We start from the raw sequence: 12,045 nt of genomic DNA on the forward strand, positions 1-12,045 counted from the left end.
CAATTTAGCATGGCCAATCCACCTAACCTGCACATCTTTGGACTGAGGAAACCGATGCACCCGGAGGAAACCCACGACACGGGGAGAATGTGAAAACTCCACACAGTTACCCAACGTTGGAATTGAACCCGGGTTCCTGGCGCTGTGTGGCAGCAGTGCTAATTACTATGCCACACCATGTGATGAAACCCTTCGGAATATTTCCAGCCAGTTTTGGCAACCCTATCATTACTGGAACAGGTATCAGACTAAGATTGAAAATAGTGTTCACGAAGAAAGGTGGATGAAAATAAATACTGTGGATGCCGGAAATCTGAAATAAAAACTGAAAAGGGCTGGCAAATTCCAGCAGGTCTGGCAGCATCTAAAGAGAGAGAAACGGAGTGATGGGCGTGATCAACCAGAATGGGAACAGAGTCCCACACCATGCACCAATAGCCATGTTCCCAGCGCTCCGCTATCGAACGGCCATTTGGGTAGATTGGGGGCCTCTGCGGGGAACGCACGGCCAAGGCCATATTTCATCCCGTTTTCTGCACTTTAGGAGCTCCACTCGCCGGAACTCCTCAGTGCAGGGAGAAATCGGGATGGGTCTCTTGACCTCCCCTCCCTCTGACGCGATCCTGAACCCCCTTCACCAAGCCCCAACTCCACCTCACTGCACCAGGTACTTACAGGCCCAATCCGCAGCACAGGATAAATGCCAGCCTGGCACCCTGGCGGTGTGCCTGCCAGCTAACAGTATCACCTAGGCACCTTGGTAATGCCAGGCTGGCACCCAGGTGGCACCAGCAATACTAGGATGCCACCCTGCCCAGAGGGCAAGCACTGGGAGCCTCCTATATCCTGGGAGACCCCCGACGAATGCCATTCCGTCTGATCCCTGTTTCTGGAGACCAGTACTGAATGATGCTCGTCCGAGCTCTCCAAGGTGAGGGAGTTAGATTCCACACCTTAGGTAAATCATGGGAATGCATATTTGAGTGAGACTAGCTGTCTGACTCCAATATGCAGATTTGCTAAAAAGTGACCCCGCCCACAATGGGCAGGAGTCACATCACAACGTCTCGTGAAATCTGACGCAATCTTGCGAGATGTGGCGAGCCAGAGAGATCCCGAAAGAAGGAAAACCTGGCATAGACCGGCCGCGCTGCCTTTCGGGCATCACGCGTCCAGTAGATTTTTCCCAAAGTTTAGAGTCGAATATAACTGAATAAGTGATTTGATTGTGACAGTAATAGAGCAGAATCTGAGTGCTCCAGAATGTGGCACAAGGTGACTGAATCTGGGTGATTGGAAAACAATGGAATTCGATGGAATGATGGGAAGGATTTCAGGACTGAGGCAGATAGAAATTCAGAAATTTGAAACAGCTAAAGGACAAAGATTTGGAATAATGCGAGACATGAGAAACTTTTTGAAATCTCATTTGAACAATTCAAATATTACTACCCTCCAATGTTGTAGGACCAGTCACATGTGTGTTGAGAATGACTGTTAACCAGACCTGTGCTGGCCCACGGCATAACCTGTGCCCAATTGTGGGAGGTCACCTTATTTTAAATAATCTGCACAAGTTCCCAGGGCAGCTTTTGCCTTATGACACTGGGAGAGGAGTAAGCCACTCAAACCAATTCTGCCATTAGATCACGGGTGACAAATGGGACAGGGAGGCATAAGTTCATTGGCTTGGGAACAGGAGGGTGTCATTCAAAACTTAGAGCCTGTTCTGCCATTCAATGATCACAACGGAACTGTACCCTACAGCCCCATTTACCAGCCTTTTCTCCATTTGTCTTGACACGCATACGTAACCAAAAATCCATTCATTTTGATCTTGAAATGTCTATTGATCCAGTATCTACAGCTTTGGCAGAAAAGAGTTTCAAATGTGAAAGTGTGTTTCCTGATTTCATATTTGAGTGACCTAGCTGTAATTTTAACATTGCAAGGTAAATATCCTTTCAAACTTTCTTAAACTTCAGAATGGATTCTGGAACACTGGCTAACCTTTGCTGTCTTTAAGGGGGAAAGAGTGAGGCAAAAATTACTTCCAGTGAAACTCGGTGTCAACATAACGTCTGCGGACGAGTATTAGAGTGATCTTCCTGCTAGCAAAATTGTTCATCCAGATGTTGCCCCTCAGGGATTCTCAGGTTCCACATGAATGCAGATGATCTCCAACTCCACCTCGCTACTACCTCTCTCAAGTCTGCTACAACTGTACTCTCACCCTGCTTGTCCAACATCGAATATTGGTTGAGCCGAAATTTCTTTCATTTAAATATTTTGAAGATGGAAGTCGTTGTTTTCATCCCTCTCTCTGGTCACCGTCTCTGGCCAACCCAGACTGTTCACAACCTCGGCATCCTATTTAACCCTGAGCTGAACTTCCGACCCCGCATCTGCTCCCATCAGCAAGAACGTGCACTTTCACTTCCGTAACATCAACCACCTGCTGCTGATAGCCTCTTTAATGCCATTTTTAGCTCCAGATTTATTCCAAAGCGCTCCACAGGCCGGCCTCCCAGCTTGAACCCTCCATTGACTTGGACTCATCTAAGATCAGGATTTTCACACCTTGTTGTGGTGGGACCCGCCACAGAGGATGCGTCGGCCCAGCCAAAAGGCCATTGCTTTCGGTTGGATCAGATGATCCCAGCAGCAGGTGGGACTGGGAACTCTACTACCCATATCCTAATACATAACGATAGTGGGGGGAGTTTTCCACGCTTCCCGTGTTTCTCGGGGGCGGGAGCAGGCTCACCAGTGGCGGGATCTTCTGGTCTCACTGCTGTCAATGCAGTTTCCCATTGAATTCATCCTGTGGGAAACCCGCGGCAGAGTCACCGTCGGCGGAACCCAAGATCCCGCCGGCGCAAACGGCCAGAAGGTTCCGGCCCCATCATCCATCACCGTTGTGACCTTCATTGGTTCCTGTTCCAGCAACACCTCAATTTTAGTAGTGTCATCCTTGTACCCAAATCCCTCCATAGCCTCACTCCCCAGTAATTCTGTAACCTTCCCTGTCCTCTAAACCTGCAGAGGTATGTGTGTTCCATCAGTTCGGGTCTTTTCTGGTTGTACCTTCAGCTGACTGGGCCCGAAACTCTGGAACTCACTCTTCAAACCCGTCTGCTGCCTCACCTCTCTCTTCTACACCAGGCCACTCTTTAAAACCTACCCCTTCGTCCAGGCTTTTGGCCACCAGTTTTAATATTTGTAATGTTCTTGTGTTCTCAAGTGAAGTTCCTAGGCCTCAAGTTCTCAAGCCTGCTCCGCCATTTTACTCGATCATGGTTGATCTTGAGCTTCAACTCCACCTTCCTGCTCACTCCCGTATCCTTGATTCCACAAACGACCAAAAGTTTGTCCACATCAATCTGAAAAATAGTCAGCGATGGAGCTGCCACAGCCCTCTGGGGTAGAGAATTTAAAAGATTTGCCACTCTTTAAATGAAGAAGTTTTTAACCCATCTCAGTCTGAAATGACCACCCCTTATCGTGAGACTGTGCCCCTGTGTCCTCGCTTAGAGCTTGTTGTCATCTTTTTGTCTCACTGGTCTGCAGTGAAGGGCCTTGAGAAGTGTTACAGCACCGAAAGAGCTATATAAATGCATGTTGTTGTTGTGCCTGAGAAACAAAGCGATACCAGGCCAGTTGGGCTGAACACTGTGTAATATGAGGAATTGGTAACATAGAGAGTGCTGATACAGTGCTTTCGATTTGACATGCGTTGCCAAACTTTAAAACATATTTTATGGATCTAACATTTTTAAGTGAGTGGATTGGAACTTACTGGCAGTCCTCCAACCACACGTCTCCACCACGAAGCCAAGCACCATGCTCCTGGTTTTTAAATGCAATATAATTTTTGATTATAGCCGGTTCCCTTGGCTTGTGAGGGTCAGCTCCCTCATGGGGACTGTACCTAAATAAGAATTCAGACAATTTATTAATATGTTCCAAAACAAACCCAAGAATTTATCTGCAAAGCTTTAACTTTTACAGGAGAAAATTAAACTCTTCCGGTGAACAGTCAACGAGTTCATACTTTTAAAAGTGAGTTGAGTAAAACACAGGGCTGCATCTAACATGCCCCTGCTAGGCATGGCTTCAGCAGGGTGGGGGGCATTAAAGAGCAGGGTGGAGGGTGTCTAAGAGAGCAGGTACCCACCCCACCACCTTCCCACCCACCCACCTGAGCTCACGTTCATAACGTGGAAGGTGGCCCACTAATCATATTTTAAAACTTTTTCCAATTAAGAGGCAATTTAGCGTGGCCAGTCCACCTCCCCTGCACATCTTTGGGTTGTGGGTGTGAGACCCACACAGACATGGGAAGAATGTGCAAACTCCACACGGACAGTGACCGGGGCCGAATCGAACCTGGGTCATTGGCACTTTGAGGCACCAGTGCTAGCCACTGCGCCAGTTGGGCTAGACAGTTAAATAGACAATCAAGGGTCAATTAGAGTTGTTAAAAAGGCAATTGACCCAGATAATATGCTGCCCGCGCCACGGTGTGAATAGTCAGACGAGAGTGGGCAGTTTGATTTCTGGAACAACCTCTTCAAAGGTCAGGTAGCAAAATGAGGAGTGGGGTGGTGGGCAGGGGGAATTCTATCCGGGGGGCTGCCTTTTACTGACCATCCTTCCAGCCCACCCCACAATATTCGGCCAACACAGATACTTTTCTTTGGCACTTTCTAAATGTGAGTCTTTCCTTTTGTGAACCCACCTTGCACCAACCAGTGAGAGGAATGGCCTCTTGTCCTTTGCATTAGATTCAGTTGTCTTGACCCCATTATCAATCATCATACCTGCCTGAAACAGAGATGGAAAAAGATTTGAAACACACTTTGGGTATTGAGTTTATATCAGCTTTTAATGAAAATGAGACTATGATGATTCCAAATATTGAATAGGCTCCAAAAGGCAAATGGCACAAAAACTATCTTTAAAATTGACTTCCAGAAGGCCTTTGATAAGGTGCCTCACGGGAGACTGCTGAGTAAAATAAGGGCCCATGGTATTCGAGGCAAGGTACTAACATGGATTGACGATTGGCTGTCAGGCAGAAGGCAGAGAGTTGGGATAAAAGGTTCTTTTTCGGAATGGCAACCGGTGACGTGTGGTGTCCCGCAGGGTTCAGTGTTGGGGCCACAGCTGTTCTCTTTATATATTAACGATCTAGATGACGGGACTGGGGGCATTCTGGCTAAGTTTGCCAATGATACAAAGATAGGTGGAGGGGCAGGTAGTATGGAGGAGGTGGGGAGGCTGCAGAAAGATTTAGACAGTTTAGGAGAGTGGTCCAAGAAATGGCTGATGAAATTCAACGTGGGCAAGTGCGAGGTCTTGCACTTTGGATAAAAGAATAGAGGCATGGACTATTTTCTAAACGGTGACAAAATTCATAATGCTGAAGTGCAAAGGGACTTGGGAGTCCTAGTCCAGGATTCTCTAAAGGTAAACTTGCAGGTTGAGTCCGTAATTAAGAAAGCAAATGCAATGTTGTCATTTATCTCAAGAGGCTTGGAATTTAAAAGCAGGGATGTACTTCTGAAGCTTTATAAAGCATTAGTTAGGCCCCATTTAGAATACTGTGAGCAATTTTGGGCCCCAAACCTCAGGAAGGACATACTGGCACTGGAGCGGGTCCAGCGGAGATTCACACAGATGATCCCAGGAATGGTCGGCCTAACATACGATGAACGTCTGAGGATCCTGGGATTATATTCATTAGAGTTTAGGAGGTTGAGGGGCGATCTAATAGAAACTTACAAGATAATGAATGGCTTAGATAGGGTGGATGTAGGGAAGTTGTTTCTGTTAGCAGGGGAGACTAGGACCCAGGGGCACAGCCTTAGAATAAAAGGGAGTCACTTTAGAACAGAGATGAGGAGAAATTTCTTCAGCCAGAGAGTGGTGGGTCTGTGGAATTCATTGCCACAGAGGGCGGTGGAGGCCGGGACGTTGAGTGTCTTTAAGACAGAAGTTGATAAATTCTTGATTTCTTGAGGAATTAAGGGCTATGGAGAGAGAGCGGGTAAATGGCGTTGAAATCAGCCATGATTGAATTGTGGAGTGGACTCGATGGGCTGAATGGCCTTACCTCCGCTCCTATGTCTTATGGTCTTATGGTCTTATCTCTCTGCGGAGGTGCAAAAAGCATCAGCAATTCGCCACGCTCTTGCTGCAATTGCATAGAGCCTTGGTAAGACCACACCTGGAATATTGTATACAGTTTTGGTCCCCTTATCTCAGGAAGGATACACTTGCCAGAGAGGGAGTGTGGTGGAGGGTCACCAGACTGAATCGCGGGATGGCAGGACTGTCCTATGAGGAGAGATTGAGAAGACTGGGCCTGTATTCTCTGGAGTTTAGAAGAATGAGTGGTGCTCTCATTGAAACAATCAAAATTCTTAAAAGGGCCTGACTGGGTCGATGCAGGAAGGGTGTTTCCCCTGGCTGGGAGGGGGAGGCGTGGAGTTGGGAGGGGGGTTCTGGAACCAAGGGACACGATCTCAGAATAAAAGACAGGCCATTTTGGACTGAAATGAGGAAGAATTTCTTCACTCAGAGGCTGATGAATCTTTGGATGCTCTACCCCCAGAGGGCTGTGGGAGCTCAGTCATTGGGTCGGATTTTTCAGTCGCACCCGCCCCAACACTGGAAATTCCCGCCTGAAGTTAGTGGACCTTTAAAATGTCTGTCAAATTTTCTGTTCCACCTGCGACAATTCGCAAACCGGGTGGGGCTGAAATTTTCTCCATTGAGTATGGTCAAGATAGAGATCAGTAGATTTCTAGAATCTGAAAACATCAAGGGTTGTGGGGATAACACGGAAAGATGGTGTTCAGGTAAATGATCAACCATGATCTAATTGAATGGTGGAGTAAGCTCAAGGGGCTGTATGGCCTACTCTTTATCCTATGTTCCTAGCCAATGCTAACAAGGCCTGAAGCCCAATTTCAGGCCTTCTAGTTGGGGCAAGCTTTCCGTCTGGGCATTCACCTCAGACATGCCAATGGACCATAGAGCAACTGTGATTTAAGGGTCCTATGGGCCTTTCCATTGTTTCTAACGAAACTACCCTTTAGTGAATTAAAACCCCCAAAAGGCATTTTCTGTCTCTATGAAGGAGTCTCATCATGTTAGTATGGCTGTGACCATATATAATACAACAAAGATTTTATCTGAAATCATAAACTGACCCAACATAAATCTTTGTAGAGCGATGAGTGCATAGGGAGGTGAAAGCAGTGGGAGCAGCTAGGAATTAGGGGCCAACTTGAACTCCTGGACAAGGATTAATTGCTTAGATTGGTCAGAAAGGCAATGTTCAGATTTCTCGCCTCCAAATCAGCCATGGTGTTTTGATCTCTTTTTGCTCCTTTCTCAGGAGATAAGTGTTTTTGAGTAGAATGGAGGATATATACGTGATGTGCAAGCTCACAATTGTGCAGGGCAGGCTAGAGAGTCTTAATCTGTCCATCATTGCTCAAACTGTTTCTCCAATTTGTCGGTGTCAATGTTAGTCAATGGAATTTAGACATACACCCATTGTGTTGGGAAGGGAGGCTTCAAATAAAGTTCTGTAGAAGAGTCACACGGGCTGGAAACGCTAACTCTGTTTCTCTCTTCACAGATGCTGCCCGATCTGCTGAGGTTTTCCAGCATTTTCTGCTTTTATTTCAGATTTCCAGCAACCGCAGTATTTTGCTTTTATTAAAATGAAGTTGTCTTATTTTCGACCTACGGCAGAAGTCACAGTGGCTAGGAATGTGCTCGTAAATATCCACAGCCACCCACACTTTGCAAAATATACCAGCTGTACGAATGTAAAAATGTTTATCCCGCTCCTTCAGTGTGGTTCTCTGTAGGATTACAGTGATTGCGTGCAGACTTACCCTGTAGTTGGAATGAGCCCTGTTGTTGCTGAACTTTCCCAATGGCACGTGTTCAGAATAACCAGGGGAATACATTCCTTCCGAAGGCCCCGTGGGCACATGGTGGAAAATGAACCAAAACCCAGTTTCCTGCAATGTAAACATACAGACAAATGCTTGAACTTCCAAAAGGTACTTCTCTGCAGTTTAAGCACACAGAAAAATAGCCGGCACGCGACTCTAAACGTTAACATGTGGAACGGGAGGCTACCTACCTCCGAGCCTGCAGCTGCACAGTTGATGAGATTGTTATTGGGATTTGCAATCCAGAATGTGGAGACGGCACTGTAACAGAACGGCAAAGGTTTACCTTGCGGCCGTAGTCATTCGTCCAATTTAAGTTAATACAAAAATTGCTTAAATGGTATTTTGCTCAATTACCACAATATTTTTTTTAAAACTATTTGTATGAAGGAAGTTAAATTTTATAAAGAGACTCAATATATTCTTTTGAGTGTCATGAATCTGGATGAAGACAGAACAGTTCATGTAAAAGTTTTCACTTATTTTGTCTCCCTGTGCGTCGACTTTAACACATTTCAAAAGCAGAGTTAAATGTTAAACCATTCAGAATCCAACTTTACACCAAGCACTTTGCACAGTGCTTCCAAAGGGTAATTTCTACCAGTGAGACCTGCTTACAAAGCTGTAAATGAGCACAGTGTGTGACTTGAGAATAATATTAAACATTACCTGCGCCTCTTTGCCACACGCTTTAAAATGAAATGGTTTTATCCTTCAATGACCTCGTGAATATAGACACAAAACGCAGAACCTTGCAGCACAAAGGAGTCCATTCAGTGTGTCAAGCCCCTGCTGGCTCTTTGAAGGGGCTGTCCAATTTAATTCCACACCCCAGCATTATCACCAAAACCCTTTAAGTTAGCCTTCTTTGAATAGATGCTTAGTTGCCTTTTGAATGTCGCTATGGTATTTGCTTCCTCATCAACCTTGCAAATCACTTTCCACATCTCAACAACCCTCATTTACCCTCCAGCTCTTTTGTCAATTATTTTAAATCTATGACCTTTGGTTAGTGATCCATTAGTCAGAAGAATTCTCCCTTCTTAATCAAAATCCTTATGATTTTGAATGCAGCTACATGTTCTCCCTTTCACCTCCTCTGCTCTAAGGAGACCAATCCCAACTTCTCCAATCTTTCCACATACAGAATTCCTTCACCCCAGACACCATTTTAGGAAACCTCCTCTGTCTCCTCTCCAAGGCCTTGACACGTTCCCAAAATGTGGTAGCCAGAACAGTGCACAATATTTCAGCTGAGGCCTAACCAGTGATTTTGTAACAGTTCAGCATGTGATGTCACTGTTTTACAATAATCCTACTTACAAAGCCATGTATCCCATGCACTTTATTAACCATCTTATCAATGTGCCCTGGCATCTGCAAAGATTCATGAATATCTGTCTCTTTCTCTTCAGGTTCCCAAAGAGATAATTGGTGACCATGGGCTCCAGTTATTCTTGCTCTGGATGTGTGGATCATCACAAGTGGTGATACATTCATCCAGTTTGTGAGAATCTTCAGAAAGATCATTCTTTGTCCACCTTGATCTCTTTTACCATGGATCTTTCCCATCAGAATCAGACTTTCTAAATCATGATATTTGATTATGAGCCCAAGAAATTCCATCTGTTCCTTGCTGATCTTTGTCAACAAAGTTCGGCTGGTCTCAGATTTCACTAGCACCTCCTCATCAGGCATTGTGACTTGTTCAAGATTTCTTCACACTTGCTTTCATATGTGATAACTGGTGTGATGTGGCTTTCCAGGATTCTCAGCTTTGGCTAATTTTGAGTTGATCATAATCTTTTCCATTTTTTTTTTTTGAAATGCATCTTTGGCCATTCTAATCCTTCATCCTATTTCTTGGTCGCACTTCCTATTGGTTCGATCCCGGCCCTGGGTCACTGTCCGCAAGGAGTTGCACATTCTCCCCGTGTCTGTGTGGGTTTCGCCCCCACAACCCGAAGATGTGCAGGTGAGGTGGATTGGCCATGCTAAATTACCCCTTAATTGGAAAGAAAATAATTGGGTACTGCTCTAATGGGTTGGATTTTACAGGAATGTTTTCAACAATGAGGGAAGGGGTGTGGCACGTCCAATATGATAAATGGTTCGCCCATTGCCTTCCTGCCCACAGCCGACCCAAACCCCATAAAAGGTTGGCAGGTATGCACTGATATGGCCAGCCTGCCCACCATTTTTAAAAGAATAATTAACAGGCAATTGAGTTTATTAACAAGCCAACTGACACTGAAGCCAAAAGAGAGATGGCGTGGGCAGATGAACAGCAGTGGGCAGATTGTTTCCTTAACCCAGCTGGTTAAATGGTGGGAAAGAAGGGGGTTACATCCTTTTGGGTGTGCCCTGTGTGCACTGGGGCCACCCGACCCAAGATGACACTACCTCTTTGCACTGCCCAGCTGTCTTCCAAACCACCCCCCCAGCTAGAGTGCCAGATCTCTTCCTGCCCTGAAAGCACAGGTCTTACCTTTGTCCAGGAGCCATTGCCCTTCCTGCTGGGACCTGATTGCAGTTCCAGCAACACCCACTACTGAGTTCTGGCACTGCTGGGGCTGATAGAGCCTCAGATCTCGAGGGTGGGACTTCCTTCCAATGAGGGGTGGAAGCCCCACTCTTGACCATCTCAAGCACATTATCACTGCGGGGTAGCCATTTTATAACTTAGTCTCTTTGAAACCATCTTTTGTCATGGGTCGGAGGCCAGGGCAAGCAATTTGAGTAAAATTCCAGCCCATTATATCTACCTTTCCCTGACAGTTGTCGCGAAGTTTGCTCCTCTATCTCATTTTAACTATTTTGGGGTTCATCGTAAACACCCAGAATTATAAGAACTCCTTTTCTGTTCCTTAACTCTATTCAAATAGATTCAGACTTTGAACCCTCAGCTATATCATTCCTTTTTAGAACTATAATATTGCCCTTGCTCAACAGTGCCACCACCATCCCTACTCCATCCTTTTTCCTTCCCACCTTTCCTGAATACATTGTAGCCAGGAATGTTTAGTCCCATTGTTGCCCATATTTAAGTCAGCTCTCCGTTATAGTCAATCTACCATAATCGCATGTGGCACCTTACACCTGCAGCTCATTGACCTTATTAGTAACGCTTCTTGCTTTAACAGGCATGCATTCCAGCACCACTTCCCACCCCACCCCCTCACCTTCAAATGTGTACAAATGTCCAGATTTTTCAGTTCCTTCACACCCTTCAGAATGTGACCAATTTTGTTACAACAGCTCTCCTAATCCCCCTCCCAGAATGCACCACTGCAAACTTTTCTGCATTATCTCTGGTTTCACTTGCGCATTCCTGATTTTTAAAATTAATTTAGAGTAGCCAATTATTATTTTTATTCCAATTAAGGGGCAATTTAGCGTGGCCAATCCACCTAACCAGTACATATTTGGTTTGTGGAAGTGAAACCGCCAAATGGGCGCCGCGCCAACCCGCGCATGTGCAGTTGGGCCGCGCCAACCTGCGCATGCGCAGTTGGGCTGCGCCAGCCTGCGCATGCGTGGGGGACTTCTTCAGCGCGCCGGCCCTGACGCAACATGGCGCGGGGATTCAGGGGCCGGCTGTGCAACAAAGTAGGCCCGGGGGGGGAGAGGCCGGCCCGCCAATCGGTGGGTTCCGATCGCGGGCCAGACCCCATCGGAGGCCCCCCTGGTGAAGGAGCACTTTTCCCCGCCCCACAGGCCACCCCCCGACCCTTCGCGCAGAGTCCCCGCCAGCAGCGACCAGGGGTGAACGGCGCCAGAGGGACACTGTCGTATCCGCGCGGCCACTCGGACCATCCGGGCTGGAGAATCGGCGGCCCCGCCGATTACAGCGGCCCATGGCTGGCGCAACATCAAACGCGCCGGTGCAAATGGCGCCAATTCCCCAGCCCGCCGCGAGGCTCGGAGAATCGCCCCCTTCCTCTCCACATCCACCTTGTCAATACCTCTCAGGATTTTAATGGTTTCAATCTTGTCACCTCTTACTCTTCTAAATTCCAGTGGATACAAATCTAACCTCTCCAACCTTTCCTCGTAAGCCAACCCG

The 12,045-nt window shown here is 46.6% G+C and overlaps 1 protein-coding gene across 3 annotated transcripts in view; it reads right to left on the reverse strand.

Annotated features, from left to right (window-relative positions):
- cemip (cell migration inducing hyaluronidase 1) overlaps positions 1-12,045 on the reverse strand; it is a 319,445-nt gene that overhangs the window by 51,060 nt on the left and 256,340 nt on the right. For all 3 annotated transcript variants that reach the window (XM_072468761.1, XM_072468760.1, XM_072468759.1), the window contains exons 15-18: positions 8,171-8,240; positions 7,917-8,045; positions 4,742-4,827; positions 3,800-3,931 (exon numbers count right to left, since the gene is read on the reverse strand). In XM_072468761.1, coding sequence (XP_072324862.1) covers positions 3,800-3,931; positions 4,742-4,827; positions 7,917-8,045; positions 8,171-8,240 — 417 coding nt within the window. The remainder of the gene's footprint in view (positions 1-3,799; positions 3,932-4,741; positions 4,828-7,916; positions 8,046-8,170; positions 8,241-12,045) is intronic.

This window comes from Scyliorhinus torazame, chromosome 12, assembly GCF_047496885.1.
Source record: "Scyliorhinus torazame isolate Kashiwa2021f chromosome 12, sScyTor2.1, whole genome shotgun sequence".
NCBI classification, from domain to species: domain Eukaryota; kingdom Metazoa; phylum Chordata; class Chondrichthyes; order Carcharhiniformes; family Scyliorhinidae; genus Scyliorhinus; species Scyliorhinus torazame.